Source organism: Mus caroli, unplaced genomic scaffold, assembly GCF_978045245.1.
Source record: "Mus caroli unplaced genomic scaffold, Mus_caroli_1 scaffold_7, whole genome shotgun sequence".
Taxonomy (NCBI): Eukaryota; Metazoa; Chordata; class Mammalia; order Rodentia; family Muridae; genus Mus; species Mus caroli.
Window position 1 is genome coordinate 112,663,351 of NW_028227262.1, and position 25,674 is coordinate 112,689,024.

At 41.0% G+C, this 25,674-nt stretch overlaps 1 protein-coding gene across 7 annotated transcripts in view; it reads left to right on the forward strand.

Annotated features, from left to right (window-relative positions):
• Nucleotides 1–25,674, forward strand: part of Dgki (diacylglycerol kinase iota) — a 449,800-nt gene that overhangs the window by 280,034 nt on the left and 144,092 nt on the right. For 4 of the 7 annotated variants that reach the window (XM_029478766.2, XM_029478767.2, XM_021164730.3 and 1 more), the window contains 3 exons: nt 2,998–3,109; nt 16,147–16,346; nt 21,483–21,545. In XM_029478766.2, coding sequence (XP_029334626.2) covers nt 2,998–3,109; nt 16,147–16,346; nt 21,483–21,545 — 375 coding nt within the window. The remainder of the gene's footprint in view (nt 1–2,997; nt 3,110–16,146; nt 16,347–21,482; nt 21,546–25,674) is intronic. The other 3 variants (XM_085840737.1, XM_021164731.3, XM_029478769.2) reach the window with 1 other exon arrangement.

Here is a 25,674-nt window from a genome sequence, read left to right on the forward strand (position 1 = left end):
CATTGGAGAGACACGGTGTACACAAGGAGACATGGTGTGCACAGGGAGATGTGGTATAGACAGAATTTCAATGCTCTTTGGAACAATTATACACAAGGAGAAGGCAATACTTAGGACTATTTTTTTCTTTTGTTATTATTTTTTATTAGGTATTTTCTTCATTTACATTTCTAATGCTACTCCAAAAGTCTCCCAAACCCTCCCCCCCTTCCCCCCTCCACTTCCACTTCTTGGCCCTGGCGTTCCCCTGTACTGAGGCATATAAAGTTTGCAAGACCAATGGGCCTCTCTTTCCACTGATGGCTGACTAGGCCATCTTCTGATACATATGCAGCTAGAGACACGAGCTCTGGGAGGTACTGGTTAGTTCATATTGTTGTTCCACCTATAGGGTTGCAGACCCCTTCAGCTCCTTGGGCACTTTCTCTAGCTCCTCCATTAGGGGCCCTGTGATCCATCCAATAGCTGACTGTGAGCATCCACTTTTGTGTTTGCTAGGCCCTGGCATAGCCTCGCAAGAGACGGCTATATCAGGGTTCTTTCAGCAAAATCTTGCTAGTGTGTGCAATGGTGTCAGCGTTTGCGGGCTGATTATGGGATGGATCCCTGGGTATGGCAGTCTCTAGATGGTCCATCCTTTTGTCTCAGCTCTAATCTTTGGCTCTGTAATTCCTTCCATGGGTGTTTTGTTCCCAATTCTAAGAAGGGGTACAGTGACCCCACTTTGGTCTTCATTCTTCTTGAGTTTCATGTGTTTTGCAAATTGTATCTTGTATCTTGGGTATTCTAAGTTTCTGGGCTAATATCCACTTATCAGTGAGTACATATCATGTGAGTTCTTTTGTGATTGGATTACCTCACTCAGGATGATGCCCTTCAGGTCCATCCATTGGCCTAGGAATTTCATAAATTCATCTTTTTAATAGCTGAGTAGTACTCCATTGTGTAAATGTACCACATTTTCTGTATCCACTCCTCTGTTGAGGAGCATCTGGGTTCTTTCCAGCTTCTGGCTATTACAAATAAGGCTGCTATGAACATAGTTGAGCATGTGTCCTTCTTACCGGTTGGAACATCTTCTAGATATATGCCCAGGAGAGGTATTGCGGGATCCTCCAGTAGTACTATGTCCAATTTTCTGAGGAACTGCCAGACTGATTTCCAGAGTGGTTGTACAAGCTTGCAATTCCACCAACAATGGAGGAGTGTTCCTCTTTCTCCACATCCTCACCAGCATCTGCTGTCACCTGAATTTTTTATCTTAACCATTCTGGCTGGTGTGAGGTGGAATCTCAGGGTTGTTTTGATTTGCATTTCCCTGATGATTAAGGATGCTGAACATTTTTTCAGGTGCTTCTCAGCCATTCAGTATTCTTCAGGTGAGAATTCTTTGTTTAGCTCTGAGCCCCATTTTTTAATGGGGTTATTTGATTTTCTGGAGCCCACCTTCTTAAGTTCTTTATATATATTGGATATTAGTTCCCTATCTAATTTGGATAGGTAAAGATCCTTTCCCAATCTGTTGGTGGCCTTTTTGTCTTATTGACGGTGTCTTTTGCCTTACAGAAGCTTTGCAATTTTATGAGGTCCCATTTCTCGATTCTCTATCTTACAGCACAAGCCATTGCTGTTCTATTCAGGAATTTTTCCCCTGTACCCATATCTTTGAGGCTTTTCCCCACTTTCTCCTCTATAAGTTTCAGTGTCTCTGGTTTTATGTGGAGTTCCTTGATCCACTTAGATTTGACTTTAGTACAAGGAGATAGGAATGGATCAATTCACATTCTTCTACATGATAACCGTCAGTTGTGCCAGTACCATTTGTTGAAAATGCTGTCTTTTTTCTACTGGATGGTTTTAGCTAGGACTATTTTTTTTTAAATAAGCATATCACTTCACAGTGGTGAAAAGTTGGATTGTAGGATTGCAGGTTCCCAAGCCAATGTGTTGGAAGACATGGGTCTATATCCCCTCATTGCTTCCTATCAACCAACTTGGACAAATAAGCTGACCTTGGGTGAATTTAAGGAAAATGATAGATCTATGGAAATTTATCTCTGGGGAAACCTCTCAGGGTCTCCAGGTTGCTCTTGGAAGTGCTCAGTACACTAAGGTCCAAGCGTGTTTCACGGGCATGGGTCAGTGTGGTTTTAGTAGACAGCTTACAGATTTGCAGAACACTGGCTAATAGTGCCTCTTGTACAATTTTCCTCTTTACTCTTGACTCTCTTCCCTTATGTGTCTGCTTCTCCAATTTTATAATTTTATTTATTCCTTTCCCTTTCTCATCTCACCCCTCTCACTTTCCTTCCACCCATTTTCCTCCCCTCCCTCTAGTCCTTCTTTTCTTCCTTTTGAGAGAATCTCGATATTTCACAGTTCTACCTTAGCTTCTCGTGTATCAGAGGAGGAGGCATATACCACAGTCTATCTTATTTCATTTCTCATCTTTTATTTATTTATTTGAAGTAATTTTCATTCATTTTTGCCCTGTGAGAATTTCTTGTCTTACTTTATGTCATGACAAATGCTGCCATCTTAGTTCATGTTCTTTCTTACACCAGCACAAATTTCGCTTTAAGAAAATTATGAAATTGTTAAAGATGATTCATAATATGTTGTAGACAGCATGAACTCTGGAGTGAGGAATGATGGAACAGATAGGTACCACAGTATGCTTTTCTTGCTAAATTGTTGCTTACTTTTGCAAGGTTGTGATATTCTGGGGACAATAACTTTATTTTTTTTTCAAACTTGAAGGTATCCATCTAGAGCAACAACTGTTCTTATATTTGAAAAGCATCAAGTTCCACTAGAAGTTATTTTCAAAAGTCAAATAAACTGACACAGAAGCACAACACCCCTCCCCGCCCCGCCCCCGCTCCCATGTAGTCCATGCAAGACCTTAGTGCATGTATGCATTAACCCTAAGTTATTTCCCAGTGCTAATCAGGAATAGAATGACGTAGCTCTAACTGTTTTTGACCTTGTTTGCAGATATTGTGCTGGCACAATGCCTTGGGGAAACCCTGGAGATCATCATGACTTTGAACCCCAACGTCATGATGACGGCTACATTGAAGTCATTGGATTCACTATGGCCTCTTTGGTGAGCAATATCTCAAATTTATTGAAAACCCTTGTGTATAAGCCACAAATGGACCTTAAGTGTTCATAAAGGAAAAATTAGTTTCTCCAACAAAGTCTGACTGGGTGTACAGACCACACTTAAGGGCTGGCCCCATGCCCAGCAGTAGATGGCCAACATAGAATGACCTCAGTGACACATTTGCAGGGTTTCTGTTTCATAATGCTTTGTCTGGGCATTTTCCTTCCCACCTTACTCTTCTTCTTCTTACACCTTCTCTTCTCAAATATTATGATTTCCAATCTTGTGTTTCTGTGGAATTTCTCTGTGTGAATGTGTGTGTCTCTGTGTCTGTATTTGTTTCTTGTGCATTTTTTTTTTGGCCTTGTCTTTCTGATTGTTTTGTCCTATAGTATAAGTGCATTTCAAACGGTTTTCAACATATCGACCAATTTAGAATTATAAAATCTACCAAGCAGTAGTGGCACATGCCTTTACCCAGCACTTGGGAGGCAGAGGCAGGTGGATTTCTGAGTTGGAGGCCAGCCTGGCCTACAGGGTGAGTTCCAGGACAGCCAGGGCTACACAGAGAACCCTGTCTCGAAAAAACAACAAACAAACAAACAAAAAAGAATTATAAAAACTACTTATTTCATGTTGTATTATATAAATTATTATATAAACTCAGTTTGTACAAATTGAAAGCCTCCATTGTAATGAATTATAAAAACTACTTATTTAATGTTGTATTATATAAATTATTCTATAAATTCATAGTTTGTACAAATCAAAAACCTCCATTGTAACTGGGCTGTGCTAGCCACTATCCACAAACGGTCAGAAGGTGCTGTTCTGCTTTAAGAAACAGAAGTATATCTATCATAGTTTTTGTTTTCTGTTGCTGTGGTAAAATACCCTGACAGAAGAAATCCAGGGGATGAAGTATTTCAGCTCACAGTGCAAGGGGAAAGGCAGTCAGGGAGCTGGCAGCAGGAGACTCGAGCTTCTCAGCTTTCTTCTGTACTTCATAGAGTCCAGGACCCCACCCCAGGAGTGATGTCACTGGTCACTGAAAGCCCTTCCTACCTCAATTAATGTAATCATAGGATAATTGTCACACAGGAACTCCCAGAAATCTGTCTGCCAGGTGATTATAGATTGTCAGATTGACAATTAGTGTAGATTTCATTTTGTCCACCTTATGAATGACAATGGTTTCTTCCTCAATAACCCCAAATTAAAACACTTTAACACAATAACCTATAGCGATTATGGCAAGAATCCGTGTCATTTCAATTGATGGTATCTCTTAAGGTAGGACTTGCCCTTTGCATCAGCATTTGAAAGGGATGTTCACAGGGCAAGGGAGGTGAAAACTCAGCTTCTGAGAAGGAGGGAAATGGATAGAAGGAAAAACGTGTGCCATAGGCTCACTCTTTTTTTTTTTTTTATTATTATTTTTATTACATATTTTCCTCAATTACATTTCCAATACTATCCCAAAAGTCCCCCATAGTGCCCCCCACTTCCCTACCCACCCATTCCCATTCTTTTGGCCCTGGCATTCCCCTATATTGGGGCATATAAAGTTTGCAAGTCCAATGGGCCTCTCTTTCCATTGATGGCTGACTAGGCCATCTTTCGATACATATGCAGCTAGAGACAAGAGCTCCAGGGTTCTGGTTAGTACATCATGTTGTTCCAACAATAGGGTTGCAGATCCCTTTAGCTCCTTGGGTACTTTCTCTAGCTTCTCCATTGGGAGCCCTGTGATACATCCAATAGCTGACTGTGAACATCCACTCCTGTGTTTGCTAGGCCCCGGCATCGTCTCACAAGAGACAGCTATATTTGGGTCCTTTCAGCAAGATCTTACTAGTGTATGCAATGGTGTCAGCGTTTAGAAGCTGATTATGGGATGGATCCCTGGATACAGCAGTCTCTAAATGGTCCATCCTTTCATCACAGCTACGAACTTTGTCTCTGTAACTCCTTCCCTGGGTGTTTTGTTCCCAATTCTAAGAAGGTGCACAATGTCCACACTTTGGTCTTCATTCTTCTTGAGTTTCATGCGTTTATCAAATTGTATCTTATATCTTGGGTATCCTAAGTTTTGGGCTAATATCCACTTATCAATGAATACATATTGTGTGAGATCTTTTGTGATTGTGTTACTTCACTCAAGATGATGCCCTCCAGGTCCATCCATTTGGCTAGGAATATCATAAATTCATTCTTTTTAATAGCTGAGTAGTACTCCATTGTGTAAATGTACCATAATTTCTGTATCCATTCCACTGTTGAGGGACATCTGGGTTCTTTCCAGCTTCTGGCTATTATAAATAGGGCTGCTATGAACATAGTGGAGCATGTGTCCTTTTTACCGGTTGGGACATCTTCTGGATATATGCCCAGGAGAGGTATTGCTGGATCCTCCGGTAGTACTATGTCCAATTTTCTGAGGAACCGCCAGACTGATTTCCAGAGTGGTTGTACAAGCTTGCAATCCCACCAACAATGGAGGAGTGTTCCACTATCTCCACATCCTCGCCAGCATCTGCTGTCACCTGAATTTTTGATCTTAGCCATTCTGACTGGTGTGAGGTGGAATCTTAATAGTTGACTTTTTTTTTTTTTTAGGGCGTTCTTTATCACCAAAGCTTTCTAAGCTATTAGACAGGAAATAAACAGGCTTAAATTCAGAAAGTATATATGTAGGGAAAAATGACTAGAGGTAACAAAGATGTACTGGTATTTAACAGAAAGAGTTTATTTGGGGTAATGGCTCCTGAGTGATGGAGTCAGTTATGACACAGATGGCGCAGCATGTCAGAGGAAACAGGAAGCTGGCTGACCAAATTTTTTAGCTATACACAAGAAACAGAGGAAAGAGGAAGTAGGACCCCAAATCTACTTTCTTGGCCATAATTTTCTTCGAGAAAGGATTGGATAGTATGTGGTTCAACCTCTTCTGTAATGTTAATGGATGCTGCTGCTCACTGAGTGGACCCAACAATAATTGAGTCTTGCAGAATGTCAGCACCACTCGTTCTGGCCTATGTCTGTCAACCGGGATGTTTCAAGGAGAGATTCCCTTTCACTTTCTATTTGGTCACTTAGTCATATACTTTTGCAGGGTGGCTGATTTTTATTTTCATTATATATTTTCAAGTTAACACATTGGCTCACTGGCAACCTTAGATAGAAAGTACATGGCCTTGAACTTTCAGACATGTACCCATCATGAATTTGGGTCTGTGGTCTTCTCCTTGGGTCTGGTTGGGCTTGTGATTTTGTGATGAGTCAAGGACAGTGGGGGCATGGAGAGATGATTCAGGAGGGAAAAGGACCACAGTTCAGGTCCCCAGTACCTATGTGACATGTTTGGTGTGCTAAGATGTGTCTGTAATTCTGGTGCAAAGGAAGCAGATATTGGGAGCCTTGTATAAGCTGTTTGGTCCAAATGGGTGAACTCTAGGTTTAGTGAAAGCCTCTGTTTCAAAAAACAAGGTAGGGAGTGAGAAAAGAAGACACCCAGTATCTAGATCTGGCCTCCATGTGCAGTCGCACTCTCTCTCTCTCTCTCTCTCTCTCTCTCTCTCTCTCTCTCTCTCTCACACACACACACACACACACACACACACACATACACACACACACACACACCACACAGATAGATATGAGTGTGCCATTGTATAATTTCACAACTTCTGGGCTTGGACTGTAAAAGGCCATGAAGCAGTTAGGAAGTGGACAATAATGGTCACCTCTAATTGGTAGCAAGTTTTGTAAATTCAAAGTAATATTTCAGATGTGTCTGTTTCCAATCAGTGTCAGTTATAAACAGTGAACTCACCAGTGGTGTGCCCGTAAATGGCAGGCTACTATGTAGAACTGGTTGAGGAATGAGCAAACAAAAGCCCTGTCTTTGAGGTACTCACAGAGCCAAGGTGGAGGAAAGACCAAGAATAAAACAATAAATTTCAGGAGAGAGCTGGGAGACTGTAGAGAGGAATACCAAAACCAAGGGTGCCTGTTGGGTGATGCTGTCCCCAAATATTCCCAGAGGAGGCAGGAGTCTCTAGAGTGTAGTGGCCTATCAGAGCAAGCAGCCTGAGAGCACAGGTCCTTGAAGAGCTACAAGTAGTGGCTTAAGTGACTCTACAAGTAAAACCACAGTCTTGGAGAGAGGTGAGGCAGAAGCAGCCTCTTCAAGCTGTCCATGGGGATGATGTTGCAAGAGGGTTGGGCATGATGAGACTTGTGCCTGGACTCCAATTTCATGTGACCTGAATCTCTAACCCTGGGTCTTGTTAGAGAAATCATCAAATTGGCATTGGTATCCAGGTGGATGGTCACATTAGATGATGAAGGAATATGAAAGGGCCAGGTTAGTTGCAGACATGTTTGGATATCATGACCCATTGTGAACCTTAGAAGAGAATAAAAGAATCATAGCAGGTTACTGCAGACAATTGGTCAAAGGATGAATCCATCGAAGAAGGTCGAAAATGTAAGAGCATTGTGCAAGAGCTGAGCTCTGAAATCTGCATGAGAAGTCAGCATGTGCTTAAAAGTAGACAACTGAAAATGCGTGACTGGAAGTCAGGGGATCTCCGTAGGTTAGAGAGATGGCATTGGAGGGTCTGTTGTCCCCTCTTTGCCAGCCTGTGGCTAGCTGGGGTGAGGAGGGGAGAAAATTAATGGATGCGATTGGGTGAGGAGCAAACAGAACGTGAAAGTCTTGACAACTGTAATTTCCTCTTTGCACAACATGAACACTACAGAGTCACGTGGGATAGTGTCAGACGTGTGATAGAATCTCCAATCCTAGTGACTGCATTTGCTTCCGGGGCAGAAAATCCTGCCTTAGAAAAACCGAGTTAACTCTACTTCGCTGTTGAAGTATACGGTTAAAAGCTGTGTATTTGTGAACACTGTGTGCTCTCTAAATAACCCTGCAAAGTACTTTTAAATATTCATATTCATCTCACTCTGTCCAATGGTACAGTATTGCTTTTTTTAATTTGGCATGAAAGAATTTTTATGTTTAGTCCTTCAGTTTTCAATTCATTGAGGCTATTCTATTGATTGTATTTCCAAGAAGGTAAATTATATAAAATTATAAGCATGAGCTTAAGATGACTGTCTAAACAGGATGGTATAAGTACTTAAAATTACTCTTTTTAAATGTATACTTAAAATAACTTCCCTATAATTTAAAACCTTAACTACTAGGTCAAGTTTTTTTTTTTTTCAGCAAATTATCTTTTTCTTTTTTTTCTAAGAAATTGACATGTCTGAAATCATTAAAGGCTACCTGTTTTTAAGGTTATGCAATAAACTCATAAATATTTTCGTTCATTGCTTATAATTTAAGAACACCCAAAGAAGAGGAAGCTCAGACTTATTCTTGAGAGGAGATTTTGAAATTGAATTACTGGAATGGAGAGGGGGCTATGTCTTTTAGAATGTTTATCTTGTAATTGCAAACTTCAAAGAGAAGTCTTCAATTGACTCCTTTGGTTGGATGCTTTCCTGCTAATTAAGATGCTCACTCACTGGGTAGCCGGTATCCTGATTGCCTTCTTGGGTTTCACAGAGCCCATAATCAGGCATTGTAACTTGTATTTGTTTCTGCCACAATTTTTTGTTATTATGGCCAGGGAAGGGCCTTTCATGTTGAGTCTGTTTCTAAGTAATTTAAAACTTTCCAAGACAGTTCAAAGCTGTGATTCACATGGAGGAAGTGGGACCCTCATTTGCAATTCAGGCTCCTCAACTTTGAAGAAAGCACACTGATCTCTCTGTTAATTGAAATTAAAATGTGTAAGTTCTTTTACATTTCTGGATGAGGAAGGCAAAGGACAGGGTTGGTCAGTCTGGGGCGGGGTACACAGAGATTCCCAGGGCCGAGGTTTTATATTTCTGCATAATGTGATCTCTTTTGCTTTTTAGAAAATGAAATGCTAATTTTATCACTCACATTAAATGTAAGAACTTAAGTGAACGTCTCATATCTAACCAGAATGCCTACGGAGAGCTACTCATATTCTGATTTCTGATGCCTTTCCTCCCAGTGACTTTGTTTTTGTGTTTGAAAACACACATAAAATCTAAAAGGTGATTTTATAATATTTTACTAAGAGAGTTTTGTTTGTTTGTTTTTCAAGACAGGGTTTCTCTGGGTAGCCCTGGCTGTCCTGGAACTCACTCTGTAGACCAGGGCCTCGAACTCAGAAATCTGCCTGCCTCTGCCTCCCAAGTGCTGGGGTTAAAGGCATGCACCACCACTGCCCGGTGAGATTTTTTTTTTTAAGATTTATTTATTTATTTTATGTATATGAGTACACTGTGGCTGTGCAGATAGTTGTGAGCCTTCATGTGGTTGTTGAAATTGAATTTTAGGACCTTTGCTCACTCCGGTTGGCCCCACTCACTCAAAGATTTATTTATTATTATAAATAAGTACACTGTAGCTGTCTTCAGAGGCATCAGAAGAGGGCATCAGATCTCATTACGGGTAGTTGTAAGCCACCATGTGATTGCTGGGATTTGAACTCAGGACCTTTGGAAGAGCAGTCAGTGCTCTTACCTGCTGAGCCATCTCACCAGCCCTGAGACTTTTTTTTTTAATGTTATTTAATTGATACCTTCTTTCCCGGGGTTTGTCATAACAAAGCAACAGGAAATCCACACAGAGTTTCACACACAATTACATCAGCATGGCAGCAGGTATTGTTCTCCATACCAAGATGGACTTTCTTTGCATTCAATCAGTATCACAGAAGCGTCCTACAAATGACAGCTTAAGCTTCATTAGATAAGCACATCACAATTTAAATAATAATCATTTCTTTTATGAAGCTTTCCCGTTTCTGATGTTTGGTGTCATAAATAACTCTGATTAATGTTGTGTGTAAACACGGTGAGTACAAGTTGTTCTGACAGATCCACAGGGAAGAGAGTATGGATCCAATCTCAGAAATGTTTTCAGTATTGTCTAGAAATGTTTTTAGAATGCCTTATAATAAGAATTATAAAACTCCTTTCTTTAATATTTACAGACACAATAGTAATAGGCAGAGTAGTAAGAGCTGAATAAGCTTTAAAATTGTACAGCTAATGGGAGCGGTAATGGGAATACAATAAATGTGTAAAGGAATTAGGTGTGTCTTGTGAGGTTGAACTTGGCAAAATATGGTTAACAGCTCACTGAACAGCACAAATGACAGTAAGAATAGCATATTGTTATTATCACACTTTGTCCTTTGAAAAACTCATATTTTTTGCGTATGCTGTTGACTGGCTCACTTTTTATTTTGAGTTTTAAGAGAAATAGATGAGGAGTGGGTCTGGGAAAGAGGGGAGATGGGAGAGTGGGCAGGCAGGAGTGGAGGGAGGGAAAACTGCAGTCAAGTGTAACATATGAGAGAAGAATAGAGAGATACTCTAAATACATGTCTTTTGGCACATGCATCTATTGCAGATGTAACCTGTCTACTGTGTGTGTGTGTGTGTGTTCTTCATGTCTCTTTTTACCAACATGCCTTCTCAATATTATTGTATTTATTTATAATTTTATCTTTGAGGATTTTATACACAAATACACTGTAAATGCATAACTTTCACTACTCTGTACCCTTATCAACATTACCTCTTCCATCTCCAACGTCCTCTAGGACTCATCTTAAACACTTTTATGATCTCTTGTTTCATGAAGTAGGCTTAAGTTCTGTTAGGGCTACAGACATGCAAGCATGCAGACAGGTGTGCGCCTCCACATTCCCCTTCCCCCCTTAAAACTCTTAACTAACTCCAAGTTCGACTGGGAAGACATTCTCTTGTCTCCGTGATGATTTAGAGTTTAATGTTTCCTGTCTAAGAAAGTCTCTTACCTCAAGAAAACTTTTGTGTATTGTACAAGGTGACTCTTACTCCGTTAAAAACATTTGTTGTTCTTACCAGTGTTATTGCTGAGTAGTGACCTTTCCCCTTCTGTAGGATTGTCCTGGATCTTTTCTGGAATCCCATTTTCTTCCATCTACTTACTTTTATGCCAGTGCACACTGTCCTGTTTAGTCTGCCTTTAGAGTAATCTTGTCCTTAGCCATTTCCACATATGTAGATGATTTACTCTTTGGGTTAGTCTCCCCCACACCTGCACCTTCCTTATCTCCCTTCCATCTCTGTCCCTATCAAACTCACTTACCAATTCTACCTGGTCCCTTTACATAATTGTGACCTTTGGTTTGTTTTGTGACCCAGTTAGCGTAACCAGGCCATCTGTGTGACCATTAGATTGGAACAATCCGTTGGAGCATGTTGGGGTCACCTGTGGGTATGAAGGCAGGGACTCCCTCTCTCATTGACTCTGTAAACATATTGGCTGTACCACATACAGTGGCTTTAGACAACAAGATGGTGTTTTGTATGCATTTATAAAGCAGTTTAAGGTTCTGCGGGGGGCGGGGCATTGTGCACTCTTTGCATTCTTTGCTCTGTGTTCTTATGTCACCTCTCTCCCTCTGTCCTCTCACTTTGCTTTTTCCCCCGTACAGGGGACTTTGTGATTATATTGTATACACTCCCAGATCCCAGAGCAATTGCTCTTTCTTTTTAACCTTCATTTACTTACATTGGAAATGCACTTCTACTCTGTATGGGTTTCATGGTTTTGATGAGTTAGAACACAGGCATTGATTTTTATGAAGCTGAAAGTTGACTTTTATCCATGTACTCTCTGTTCTCTTATCCTTTCCCTATGCGTTCAGTAAAAGAATTTGCTAATTACTGTCTCACAGATGGTGGAATAACATGAAACGTTCCTGTCTGTGTTGCTGAGATCAGCAATATCTATCGATCTGTTTCCATCTTCAGCGACCTATTTCTTTCTGCAGGATCCAGTTTGCTACTAAGCTTTACTGTGAGATAATTTTATTTTTTCTTTCCTTATGGATCATGGTTTCTTCTTTATATATGTTAGGATCCATTGATTATCTACTCATCAGATGATCGCTGAAAGTAATCTAAATTGTTTTATTGTTAGGTAGTACATAGTAATTTAACATTAGCTTCTTCAGTTCTTCCTTTACAATTTAAAAATGTGTTTAGTATAAATGACGAATACTAACAAGTTGAGAGTTAAAAATATCAGTAGGAATGTGTTTCTTCCCAGATTTATACAAATCTGTCTTATCCCACTTATCCCATCAGGATATATTGTTGATTCTGTCACTATTTTAACTTTCAGAATATTAGATTTTAAAGTTATGATTATTACTTTAAGTAGCTTTAAAGCATCTAGATTTTTCCCTAAATTGTGCCATAGAACCACAGGTTAGTGTCTTTCTAAAGACTATGAAATCTCTAAGGCATTTTTATTCCTTTTTGTTTTCTATTTTTTTTCTGTCATGACGGTATGTTGGTACTGGTTAGATTCTGTGTCCATTGGACAGAGATAAAAATGGCATACACATGCAAGTCCTCTCAGTGAGAAAGGTACTTAGATTTTCCAGTCTTTATCTTGTCATTAAGAGGGAATTTGTAAACACACCATAGGGAAAATTTTTAGTGAATTTTAGATCTCTTATGAGTAACTAGAAAAAGGGTTTTCAGACAAACCCCCTTCTTTTCTTAAGCTGCCCCACTTTATTTTGACAGTGATTGATTCAGTGGCAGATGCAGAGAAATAAAGAGTGATGATTCTAGGTGGGATGCGGTTTTATTTAAGAACAAGATATTGTTGAATTTTAGTCACAATCTAGAATCATAAAATACTAGTCTGGAAAAAGATTACAGAAGTAAACCCAAATCAGCCACATTTGAGGAAATGCAAGAAGGATTAGTTTCTCTGTAAATAGTTAATTATGTGGACAACTCATTGGGGCAGTATCACTGCTATGATTGCTACTTAGGCTTACTAGCGGCAGCCAGTGAGACTTTGTAGCACACTGGTGTTCAGGGTTTAATTCTTGATGACCTGGGGGAAAAGCAATAAAACTTAATGATATTACTCTATGAAAAGAGAATGATTGCAAAAGCTTATGCGGGACATTGTGAGCTAACCAGTCATGGTGACACGAATCATGTAGGTAGAATTTCTTCCTTTTCAACAAGCATCGTGTGTTGGAAAAGGAGGAACCCATATGAGCTGGTTTCACTGAGGCTATTGAAGTACACAAGGATAATGAGAGGATGTCGGAAGAACTGAAAAGCAGATAGCCTGTAGATTCATCAGTCATCAAGTAAACAAACTCCCTGTCACTTCTGGTGCTAAAAGGAGAGTGGAGCTGCATGAGATGATGATATTAGTCCTAAGGGACCCAGGATATAAAATAACTGATAGAACTTGGGAGAGAGACATGTGGCAATCTGAATATTCTTTTGATCGGCTTTGTTGTGAGGGTTGTAAACCAGGAGTCAATATTCTTTTGTTTTGTTTTGGGTTTTTTTTTATATTTTATTTATTTACATTTCAAATGTTATTCCCTTTCCCAGTTTCCCTTTCAAAAACCTCTTTATCCTACCCTCTTTTCCCCTGCTTCTCTGAAGATGCTCCCCCACCTACCTACCCACTCACACCTCACCACCTTGGCATTCCCCTACACTGGGGCATTGAGCCTTCAGAAGACCAAGGGCCTCTCCTCCCATTGATGCCATATAAAGCCACCCTCTGCTACTATGCAACTGGAGTCATGGGTCCCTCCAGGTGTACTCTTTGGTTGGTGGTTTAGTCTCTGGGAGCCCTGGGTGGGGGGCATCTGGTTGTTTGATATTGTTGTTCTTCCTATGGGGTTGCAAATCCCTCCAGCTCCTTAAGTCCTTTCCCTAACTCCTCCATTGGGGTACCTGTGATTGATTCAATGGTTGGCTGCGAGCATCCGCATCTGTATTTGTCAGGCTCTGGCAGAGCCTCACAGGAGACAGCTATATCAGGCTCCTGTCAGCAAGCACTTGCTGGCATCCACAATAGTGTCTGGGTTTGGTGACTGTATATGGGATGGATCCCCATGTGGGGCAGTCTCTGGATGGCCCTTCCTTCAGTCTCTGCTCCTCATTTTGTCCAGTATTTCCTTTAGACAGGAGCAATTCTGGGTTAAAAATTGAGAGATGAATGGGTGGCCCCATCCCTCAACTGGTGGCCTTGCCTAACCTCTGCATATGGGCTTTACAGATTCTCTCTCCCCTTTGTTGGGTATTTCAGCTAATGTCATCCCTGTTGGGAGCCTCTTACTTTCCTGGCATCTGGGTCTTTTTGATGGCTATGCCCAGTTCCCCATCCCCCACTGCTACACAAGGGAGTTATTTACTCCATGAGAAGTGGGCCTGTTGCTGAGTCTGTTCCCATGAGTCAAAGAGATAGAGATGGCTTCTAGGGGAGGCTTAGCCACAACTGGGTAGGCTGCTTGAAAAAGAGAGAAATGCGAAGTTAGCCATTACTGTGGCAAACTACCTGGGATAATTGGCTTTTAGTCAAAGGGTTATTTTTGCTCACAATTTGAGTCTGTGGTAATTTGGGTGTTGTATTGGGGCCTACGCCATGGCAGCACATTGTAGGAGGGGCACATCATAGACAAAGCAATAATAACGGAGGAGAACTAGGGTCCTGATACCCTCAAAGGCGTGATGCCAGTGACCCAGCTTATTCCGACAAAGCTCTACTTCTTAAAGGTTATCCCATTTCCCAATAAAGCCATGGGCTGGAGAGCAAACATTTAACACATCTGCCTTCAGAGGACACTCAAGAACCAAACTCTAGTGCTCACTGTGGTAGTGCAGGTCTGTACTGAAGAGGCTGAAGTTGGAAGATCGAGGAGGATTCTAGGTCAGATTAGCTGAAAACTAACAATAAAAACATCATCATCACCACCACCAATATTCCAAACAGTAGAGATATGATAATTATTTTGCTTCCTCTCTAGCTTGAGAAATATATATGTATATATATTCATTCTTCTTTGTGTATGATATGGCGTATTATATTGATTATATTTTTCCACATGTACTGACAACTATTCCTAATGCTCTTGACTAAATAATCCATTATTTACTCAATAAATTATATTATGATGTCCACAAGGTCTTGTCTCCAGAAAGATGAATTTTCTCTGTATATTTTCATTGGTTATCTCCACTGGTATGCAGACACCAGTAATTTAATGACATGTTTTTTAAAAGTATTTTAATTATTTGTCTAGTAAGAATAGTAAAATAACCGTTTTCCTTTTTTTCTTTGTTCACCCTATTCTAATTATATTTGGGGCTTTGTTTTTCTAAATTAGTTACAGAATTGATTTCATAAGTATAATAGCATTAGATGTGAGATTTTCAGGTTTCCAGAATGTCTTAAATTGAAAAACCTAATTTTCTTTCTTTATTTTTAATCACTTTTACTTACTGAAACAAATTTGAAATAGTTTGAAGAGGTTTAAGTAGAAAGAAAAGTTTTGTCCAAGTTCTAGGCTGTGCACAAGCATTAGTATGTGCAATTTTGAAATTGGCGAAGTATGTGCTTAGCGTTTTTTATTTCATTGTTATTATGCTGATATCAGTTACTTGAAGAGAATAGATAACACACACACACACACACACACACAAAACCCTTTGTATTAATTAATCTTGCATGAGGTCTGTCAAGATGGCTCAACAGATAAAGGCACATGCTGCCAAACCTGACAGTTCTACCAGTGGGACTTACATGCTGGAAGGAGAAAATCCATTCCTGCAAGCTGTCCTCTGACTTCCACGTGCCCTGCATTGCATGCAACTTCAATATGAAAGATACATAAACATGTATTCCTCTTTTTCCTGGCACAGCTGTATTTATATTCATACTGTGTAAAATGGACAGTGGCTATCACTGCAGATACATGACACACTTCCTCAGTAGCTTTCCACATTGAATTTATTTGTAGCTATGATGTCTTCAAGCTCTTGTTGGCTAATGAGTGTTACCGATGCTATCAAAGGCTGTTGGGTATCTGCAGTAGATCTGGATGTGGCTTCCTGAAGTTTTAGTCATTGACTCTTGGTTCCTCTTCTCCTTCCTTGGACAGGCTGCCCTGCAAGTTGGGGGCCACGGAGAAAGGCTGCACCAGTGTCGGGAAGTCATGCTTCTGACTTACAAGTCCATTCCCATGCAAGTGGATGGGGAGCCATGTCGGCTGGCACCTGCTATGATTCGGATCTCCTTGCGGAATCAGGCCAACATGGTACAGAAGAGCAAGCGGAGAACCTCGATGCCTTTGCTCAATGAGTGAGTCTGTGCTTGCCTTCCTGGGTGACATGGAGACACTGGAAAGCAGATGACAGAGCATGTGCATGCTCTGGGGACCTCACTGTGCTAGAAAGGAGAGAAAAAAAAATCAAGAAGGAACCACATGCCCTTCCTTGATGGCTCTCATGGGAACATGTGCAATCTCACTTTATTTATCTTAACGTTATTTGACCTTCTATTTGGTGAATTTTGCTATATGTAAAATAGATGATTCTACTTTGATAATCATTTGGGAGTGTATTGTGTTCAGATGAACTAGTTTTAATATTTAGTTTGGTTTATAGAGGCATTCTTTCCTGCCTGTCAGTGAGTGGTCCCTCTCCCCACCTTTACAATTTGGAGTCCCGTGTCCTCTGATGAATCAACCCAGTTTTGCCTTCCAAGGCAGCATCTACTGTTCAGACTGAATCCAACCCACTGTGTCTACTTCTAAACACCCAGTATCCCTTCCTTTCTATACTCTTTCCTTTTTATTTAGGTGTTTTAATAAACTGATCCAAGGTAAGGCAGTCAAGATTAGGTAATATCGGATAGATGTTCATTTTCTAGTGTATTCAAATTGGCGACTTAATTGTCTGCTCAGGTTTGAAGAAGTAGCTGGAGAGGGAAGAGGATTTGGGTCATTTTTTTGAGTATCTTCTAGATGTCATGCCTCTATGCCTAAGGTCACTTCAGGGTCTCAGGTTGTTCTCTGTCACAGTGAGGGCCCTCAAAGGTGCACCTCCTGTTTGCTTTCTGCGATGCATGGTTACCGATTGTACTGAATGGCTGGCTTCCTGGCGGTGCCTGCAAAGAAGGGGCATGCTTTGCCATGTGTTCATGAAGTCAAGGTGAGAATCTGCACAAATTCCCAGAATAACTGATGACGCAGGTGCCACAGCTCCTGTCACCTCCCTCGGCGCCAGCATATGCGCAGGAAGAGCACCAGACAGCACTCCCCAGGCACTTCAGCTTTTGCCATCCGCTTCTAAGTTTGAGGCTGGCGTGAGAAGTCCGCTTCCTCTGTTCTTGGAGTCTGGACTTCCTGGAACATTGGCCTGGTTGTTTCCTCAAACTTCCATTTACTCCATTCACTCTGAGGTGACAGTTCTTGCTTTATTTACCTTTTGGCAGCTGGCAAAACTCTTGGCGCGTTTGCTGATGCTTTCTGTCCTTGCTACCTTTTCCTTTTTCTAGGTTGAAGACATAATTGTGAGTTTATATGTTAAAAGAGACAGGATGTCGACAGTTGTACGTGATTCTTCACATTTCTTCTAGATATGTTAGTCAAATCATCACCCACTGGTTTGGCAGAAACCTAAGAACCAATGGATAGAAAGCTACCTCTGAATTTGTACAGTGGCCAAGGTGCCTATGTCACTTGTAGATCATCGGTGGAAGAGACAGAATTAAGCTCCATGAGTTTACTATCGCTCAAATAGAGAATATGCCCTCATGACCTTCTTAGAAGTAAACCTCTTCAAGTGTTCAGTTTTGAACAGCTTTTATGCTCTGTCAAGAAAGAATTTGTCTTCTTTATGTAAACCTGTTGATTAGGAATCATTTGTCTTCCTTTATGTGCAAAATAAGTACACATAGTGTTTTATTTTGTCCTCATCGCATGTGTGGCATATGACACTTTTCTTGTATTCACTTGTACAGGTGTCCAAGAGCAGCCTCATCTAATAAAATTCTGATACTTCCTACCTGGGGAAGTGTTCCCAACATATCAGCCTCATGTGACACAGAGGACCATATCCAGTGGGAGTCAGAGCATACTATTCATTTAAAAAAAAGGAGCTAAAAATTGAAAACACACATAAAATTATTATTCAGCACTATGTTTAAAATCAGTATTGATACTGCATTTTTGAAGAAGAAGGAATAAACCTGGTTACCAGGTCAAACTTGTTCACTAAGCTTGGCTTTCTCTCTCCTTAATCCTTTTTCATTTCTAAAGTTAGATTATGTCTATATCATTATAAAACCTCTCCTTCCTCAATCTCTCTCTCTCTCTCTCTCTCTCTCTCTCTCTCTCTCTCTCTCTCTCTCTCTCTCTCTCTCTCTCTCTCAGATCTAACGTCTTCCCCTGAGGTTCTCTTAGACTTGTCCATCATTGAGTGATGGAAGAGATATTGAAAGGTCAAGCTACTCCTTTATGTCTCTGCCTCCCTTTCTTCTCGCCTCCCTTTTCCTTTCCTCGCTTTCCTTTCCTCTCCTCTCCTTCCTTCCTTCCTCCATTTGTTCATTTACTTAATAAACTAAAACTGTTTCTGTGGTTCAATTTGCCTGTATAAATTTTTTTGCTAGAAGGGGAAGACAACTACTTTCCTGTGTCATAAAATTTTTATATCAATGGCACAGGTCTTTGTGTGTGTGCATATATATACATGTGTGTGCATGTGCAACTATGTATGTTTTTGTGTGCATGTGTGTATGTGTTCTCAATATAGGGATGGTAGCCACTTGGGTCATCTAAGGAGCTGGGCTCTTTTCATCCCTGTTACCTAGGAAGACTTGCTATTTTAATGCTCTGGTTCCCTGAATAACTGCTTCTTCTTCTTCTTCCCCTGAATGCAGGTGTGTCTCACACATCTGCTCTTTCTTTGGGACATTGAATCTCAGGTCTGTGACTTCAGCCTTGGCTCTTTTCCAAAACTAAAGATTATTCCCCAAACACCGTAATTGACAGTTTTTCCTTAATGAGGTTTTGCTGCGAGCTCAGATTACACACTAAGGACCAGACCCTTAACTCAGCTGCCTTTGTATTTCCTTCTCATCTGTTGAGTCTGTTCCTCACCCACGTGCACATTCATTATGGCTTTCTGTCCCTGAAGCCACCTCACTCACCTCCACTCTTCCTCCACACCTAGCTGGTTAACTAGCACTTTTTTTTTTTTTTGGTCTTTTGAGACAGGGTTTTTCTGTGTATCCCTGGCTGTCCTGGAACTCACTCTGTAGACCAGGCTGGCCTCGAACTCAGAAATCTACCTGTCTCTGCCTCCCAAGTGCTGGGATTAAAGGCAGCTAGCACTTTTCTTGAGACCACCTTCAGTTCATCATTCAGATCTTACTGCACACTGTCCCTCTTGTTCATTAGGAAATGGCTGATGTGTGCTCACAGCTGATTCATTTTCCAGTTTACCAGGCTGCCCTTCTTTAGAAAGATGACTTTTCTATACCAAATAGAATTCTCAAAATGGGAAGCCTCTGTTCCTTATCTTCACTGATGGTTTTGATATTTTCGGTCTTCATCCTGATCTCCTTTGTCCCAGGGGAGCTACGACCTTTCTCCATCATCATCCTTCTTTTGCCTCTGGATTTTCTTCTCACAGGGGTCCCCCTTTCTTCTTTCATCCTCCAGCCTTGCACACAGTGCAGAACCCAATCCATGTATCACTTCCACCAAGTACCATCCTCTAGCTGATCCTATCAGTTATTGTACCTCTTGGTGCCATTTCCACCACATCAGCTAGAGCATCCCTCATCTTTTTGCTTGTCTCTCTGCTCTGCTCTGTGCAGAGGCCCTGGGCTTTCCCACTCAGGAAGCCCTGTACCTAGTATTGTCTCTGAGACATGATCACACATTGAATCTGTGACTCACACGTGCACTTCATTATACCTCTGTTTCTTCTATGTTTCTTGGAAACTATTAACAGAATAATAGCTATGAAAACCTCATGAATGTAGAGGTCATACAGTATATGTTTTGAGGATATCTTACTACAAGTACAGGACAGACATTGAACCAATTAGATATGATTACATGAATAATCAGAAGGAGTCTCTGTGATTGATTACAAAGAATGATGCCATTCTGACCACATTTATTATGGAAGGAAATATATTTACCAGAAAATAACCCAATTTTATTAGAATATACAAAATAAAATGTATTCACTAACTGATATTGGCAAGGGAGTGTACTTTATTTTATTAGCTCATGTGAGTCTACACAGTCCACTAAATATTTTCCATACAAAATGTCATAGAGATTTTTGTCTAGGCTTTTTTTTTTTTTTTTACTAATATCCTAGCCCCAAAAAATGTATATTTCATTGCGCTGTGTATTGTGAAAAACCAATGAAGGTGATCAGAAGCTTAAGATAAGTGGTGTAGAGGGAAGTCTTTGGTTAGTACCCTTGACTTCACTAGCAGTTATGAAGGACGGTCATGTTGTATAAAGGCAAGAGTGCTAGTTAGGTAACTTTGAATTGGGCAACTGGGTTCCATCATCCTGAGCTATGGATGAGTACTGCTAGTTTTAACAGAGAGTCTTTGAAGATAACATGGACAGAACACTGGCATAAACTCATGAATGACCTTCTGTGGGAATGTGTGTACCCAGTAGGTAGAGAATCTGGGGAGCGCTGCTCTGCACTTAGAGAAGTTTAAATGAGAGAAGGAAAAAAGGGGGCTGATACAGGGTGAGAGTCTGTTTGGGGGTCAGCTTGTTAAATTGCACAATGGCTACTTTCCAATAGTATTTATGGACCGATCTCATCACAAAAGAATGAAGGGGAGATGTTTATGGTCTCATGTTTGTACCTGGAGGATGAGTGACATTAAGTCATCAGAGGAATGGAAAGGAATTCTGTAAAACCACTGCTGGCCTTCTCAGAAAGCCTTTGCTGTTCAGCTGAAGGAAGCTCAAGGTTGTTGAGTCCCTCTTTTCAAGATGGCTCTCGGATGGGACCTCAAAGACGAGGTGCAAGGATGACATGGGCTCCCCTCCTCAGGGAGAGGTCAGTGTGTTGCTTTCCCACTCTGATGTGGAAGCCTGTGCCTCTGTCCTTGAGTCATCCTAAGTGTCCTGGAGCAAAGGTGCTATTGACAACGCATCCTGTGCCCTCAGCCCACCCTCCTGCTTTGGCCCTGCACTCCGGTATGTGGCTTGCCCAGAACTAGCCGCTTCCATGTGTCCTGTTGGCTTCATTGCTATCACCGGCTTCTCTGGATTATTTCCATGGCTGGCTTGATTTCCTTTTTATTTTTCTTTCATCGCTGTGGGTGATGCGCTCATTTAATTTCTGTTTAAACTTTGTGTGTCTCTCTTTTTCTCCCCGGCTTGTTCCTTGTTTGTCCACGCTGTCCTGCTGACTCTGTCTTCGCTGCTCATTCCCCTGCTGCCTCTAGCATCCATCAGGTGCAAGCTGCGGACCTGCGGCGAGTGTCTGCTCCCCCCGGCTCCTTCACCATGTGAGTACAGTGCCATTCTGTTTTGACCCTCATTCCCCAACTTCTCCTCAGGGGTGGATTGCCCACGGCACCCTTTTCCTCCACAGGTCTGCTGTTCAGATGAGGGAGCCACCTAATCATAGATGCTCTTACACCCCTATTTTTAAAATGTGAAATAGAGAGCAATAGAGAAGCTCTCTGTGCTTTGTATGTTCCCACCCACTTTCATCTTTTTATGAGATACTACAGGGCCCATGGCTGTGTGGATTGGTGTAACAGTCTACTCTAAGCATCATTGCTTTCAGAGTCTGATAGGGCAGTTAGACCAATACCATTACAGATATATTTGAGGAAGTGCTTATGGCCCCAACATGTGCAGACCTCATTTTTGTGCCAAAGAGACACAGCTGTTACACAATGATCAATGACCATGAGCTCTCACTGAGTTAGCAGAAATTTATTATTATGCATGATTAGTGGTTTATGCTCAATGTACTCCAGGGTGTTTTAAATATTTGGTGAAATGAAATAAACAAAATGGAAATAGGATTTTTAGGATATTTTTCTTTTAGCATTTTTGGCGCTAAACACTGATTCATCTTTCTTTCCTTGCTCCATATTATATTATCTAACATTTATTATGCTTCAAGTACCATGCTAGGTGCCTTGCATCTACTATGTAATTCTTAAGATGATACTGTGCATATGGAACAGCGCTCTTTCTCCTGTATACATGTTCAAGGTCACGGACTAACAGGTCATAGAATGAGATTCAAATTCATGCAGCCAGGCTTCTAAACTCATGTGGCCTTCCATCTGTCTGGATTCTGAGGGTTTCTCCAGACCCAGCAGCGTGATCACTTTTTCAAATAATTCTTCCTTGATTCGTGCTTTCAGAATCAGTCACACCTCGTTGGAGTTTACTGTCTATGAGCCTATTATAGTTTTTAAAGCTTGATTTGGTTTTCATTGTCTGAACTCGAGATGTGTGTATATCCCACTCCAGACTTAGCCTACTCAAGGTGATCAACAGTATATCCATATGGATCTCTGTGTTCTAGACCTATTCACAGACCTTGGCAGAGCATTGTGAAACTAAGCCACTAAGCCATAGTGAGTTGGTGGCCTTAATGAGTGGGAATATAGGTGACTGTGAGGAACTGTGTAAAATCTGAAATCTAGTGGTGTTACGAAGTACTTCCTAAAGTTTAATTGCTCAATCTTGTTTTCAGCTTACAGATCACATTTCTTAGAAATATATGTTAGCTGACGAGTGTTCCTTTTGGCCCTAGCTGAGCACCATGCACTGTTTTATGCTGAAGATCTAGTGATCAGCAGCACCCATTAGTACTTGAGTGGAGCATGGGCCTTATAATTGAACAATCAAAACCCAACAAGGTAATGGTATTTCATTTCCAATCCACTGATGCTTACGGGGTAAAATTCTCCATTCTGTGAGCTCCATAGTAAATTTGTCTTCAGAGACTGGCTGTCAGCCATCTGATCAGGCTTTTTGTAGCTCCACGGACTGAGGTCAGAGAAATGAGAAGGTCTGCAACTGAAGTGGGTGCGAGAGCGGTTGAGTTCCATTCTCTAGCAGGGCTGTGTTGACAGTGTAGTCGTGGGGCTGGTGATTTGGTATTCCAGGAGAGGATGTGCTACAGCAAGGTATTCGTTTCTACAGACTATAACAGGCAGTAGTTGTGTCTACTTTAACACTGTAGCACTAATATGAAAATATTTCTGTGACATACTATTACAGCCCCTAGGTGCTGTGTGCCTCTAAAGCATCTGTATAATAAAAGTTGGCAAAGCTGGGTGGAGACTTATCTTATATAAGAAGACAGAGAACAGTTCAAGCATAGCAGTGCCTTTGGTGCCTTTGCATCATGAACAGTACTGCCTGAGCCTTTTGTACCCATGCTACTTGGAAGGCCCAGGCATGCTTAGCTTGCTAACGTTGCTTTGCTCCCTCTCGAGCGGCCATCCAGACCTGACACCCTGAACTGAGATCTTTGGCTTTCTCTTCTCCCAGAACCTGTTTTAAATAGATGCTCTTTAGATCTTTGGAGAGGGCTCTCTGCTGCTCCTAAAGCAACACTGCCTCCTTGAAATGGTCTGAAGTACCCTTTCCTGGAAAGCCTCCCCTTCTCTAGTTTCCAGGTGACTTTTTTGAGGAGAGCAAGAATACTTGCGGTGATGAGAAGGTGAGACATAGATTGTTAGGAGTCGTGACGTAATGCTAAAATCCAACAACACACAAAATGTCAGTACTGTGGAATACTTTTAAGATTTATTTTTATTATTTTTGTATTATGTTTTAGGGGGTGGGTTGTGCACATGAGTGCAGGTGCCTGTAGAGTCCTGAAGAGGATGACTGGATCTACCAAGGCTGGATTTACAGGTAGTTTTATGCCATCCCAGAGTGGGTGCTGGGAGCAAACTCCTGTCCTCTATAAAAGCAGTATATGTACTTGGCCACTGAGCTATCTCTCTAGTTACTAGTATTGTGTAATATTTTGGGCTTTATGGCTGCATATGAGTTTATGGATTTTAAAAATGGTTTTAAGGTGTTTATTGTAGAAAGGCAGAGAGAGGGATAAGAATAGAGAAGTAGAAGCCAGCCATGGCCACGTGGAGAGAGGGGGGAAGGGAGGTGGAGAAGGAGGGCGAGAGGGGAGAGTAAGAACAAGAGGGTAAGAGAGGGAAGTAAGTGTGAATTTATGGATTTTTAAGCAAAACTGTTTAATTCCCCATTCACTAAGTAAGACAACGCTAAGTCTAGAATATCCACATGAACATTCTCTACAATGTAGCTTAGAACTAAAATCCTCCTTGTGATTAAGTTTCTTCATAGGAAAGTAGTCATTGAAGGGCACACACATGCTGCAGTTCTTAAATTGTGGATAATGGTGTTGAATCCTTCATCCAGTTGTTCCATTTGAGCATCTGCTAAAAAGCATATGGAACCCCAGAATGAAGCTTTCTAGAATTCTTTTATCGGTTAGTAGCCACTTTTCGTTGGGTAACATTTCCTTCTTGCTTTTCCGGCATAAAAAGGAAATAACGTGATCTGTTTACATTTGACTCGTCATTTTCAACTTTCAATACTGCTTACTTCAGACATGGGATATTCTGGGATATTGAAGACATTGAGATCAGAAAGCTACGTTTCTGCCCCTGGGAAATGAACACGCCACCGTCAGACCTAATTGAGTTGTCTACAGTGTAATTACAATCCAGCATGACAAGGCTCCAAGCAGAGAGATTTGAGCTGTACTTCCGTGTTAGCAACTTTTAACTGCGTATTTGTCACAGTTGGTTGTGTTTCTTACCAGTCTTTGAAATTAATATGTGGCAAAGTTGTTACTTCTGGTGCAGTCCCATGAGTTTTAAAACAAGAGTAAATTCATATAACCATCACTATCACCGGAACACAGATTATGTCACTGATGTCACTAATTTTCTTCTATAATACTACCCTGTAATCCATCCAGATATCATTAGTGACTCTCACCACTCAACATCTAACAGCCACAGATCACCATAGATTTGTGCCTTTGAGAATTCCACAAAGATGGAATCAAACAATATGTGATCCACCTCAGCTGGTATTTTTGACTGAGCGTGACACCTTCGGCATCTATCTGACTTGTCATATGGAACAGTCATTTGTTGGCTTTTGTTTTTGAGCTGCCTTCCACCCTGTGACTGTTTCCACTCACCCAGTGGATACCTGGAATTTTGCTGGTTGAAAGTGATTGTTGACATGGCTCAAACCACTAAGGAGTAGATTTTGTCTGAACCAAAGTTTCTACTACCTTAGGTTAAATGTCTAGAAATGAGGTGTTTGGATCCACATGGCAAGTTGATTTAGTTTCCTTAGCAGGAGAACAAATGGAACCCTGTTTTCAGAATGGTATCACCATTTTTGCCTTTCTATGGGTGACATTTGGAGTTCTCCTCATGTCCTGTTGCTTCCAGTGGTGGCCATCAGTTTTGCCACTGTTATTCTCTGCAGTGGCAGTGTGGACTCTCATGCATTGACTTTTACCTGTAGCCCAGCTTAAGGCATCTTCTTAGTTTCAATTTGATAGCATTATCCAGTTTATCAATTAATTTAGATTGGCGTATTTTATTCCAAGCTATA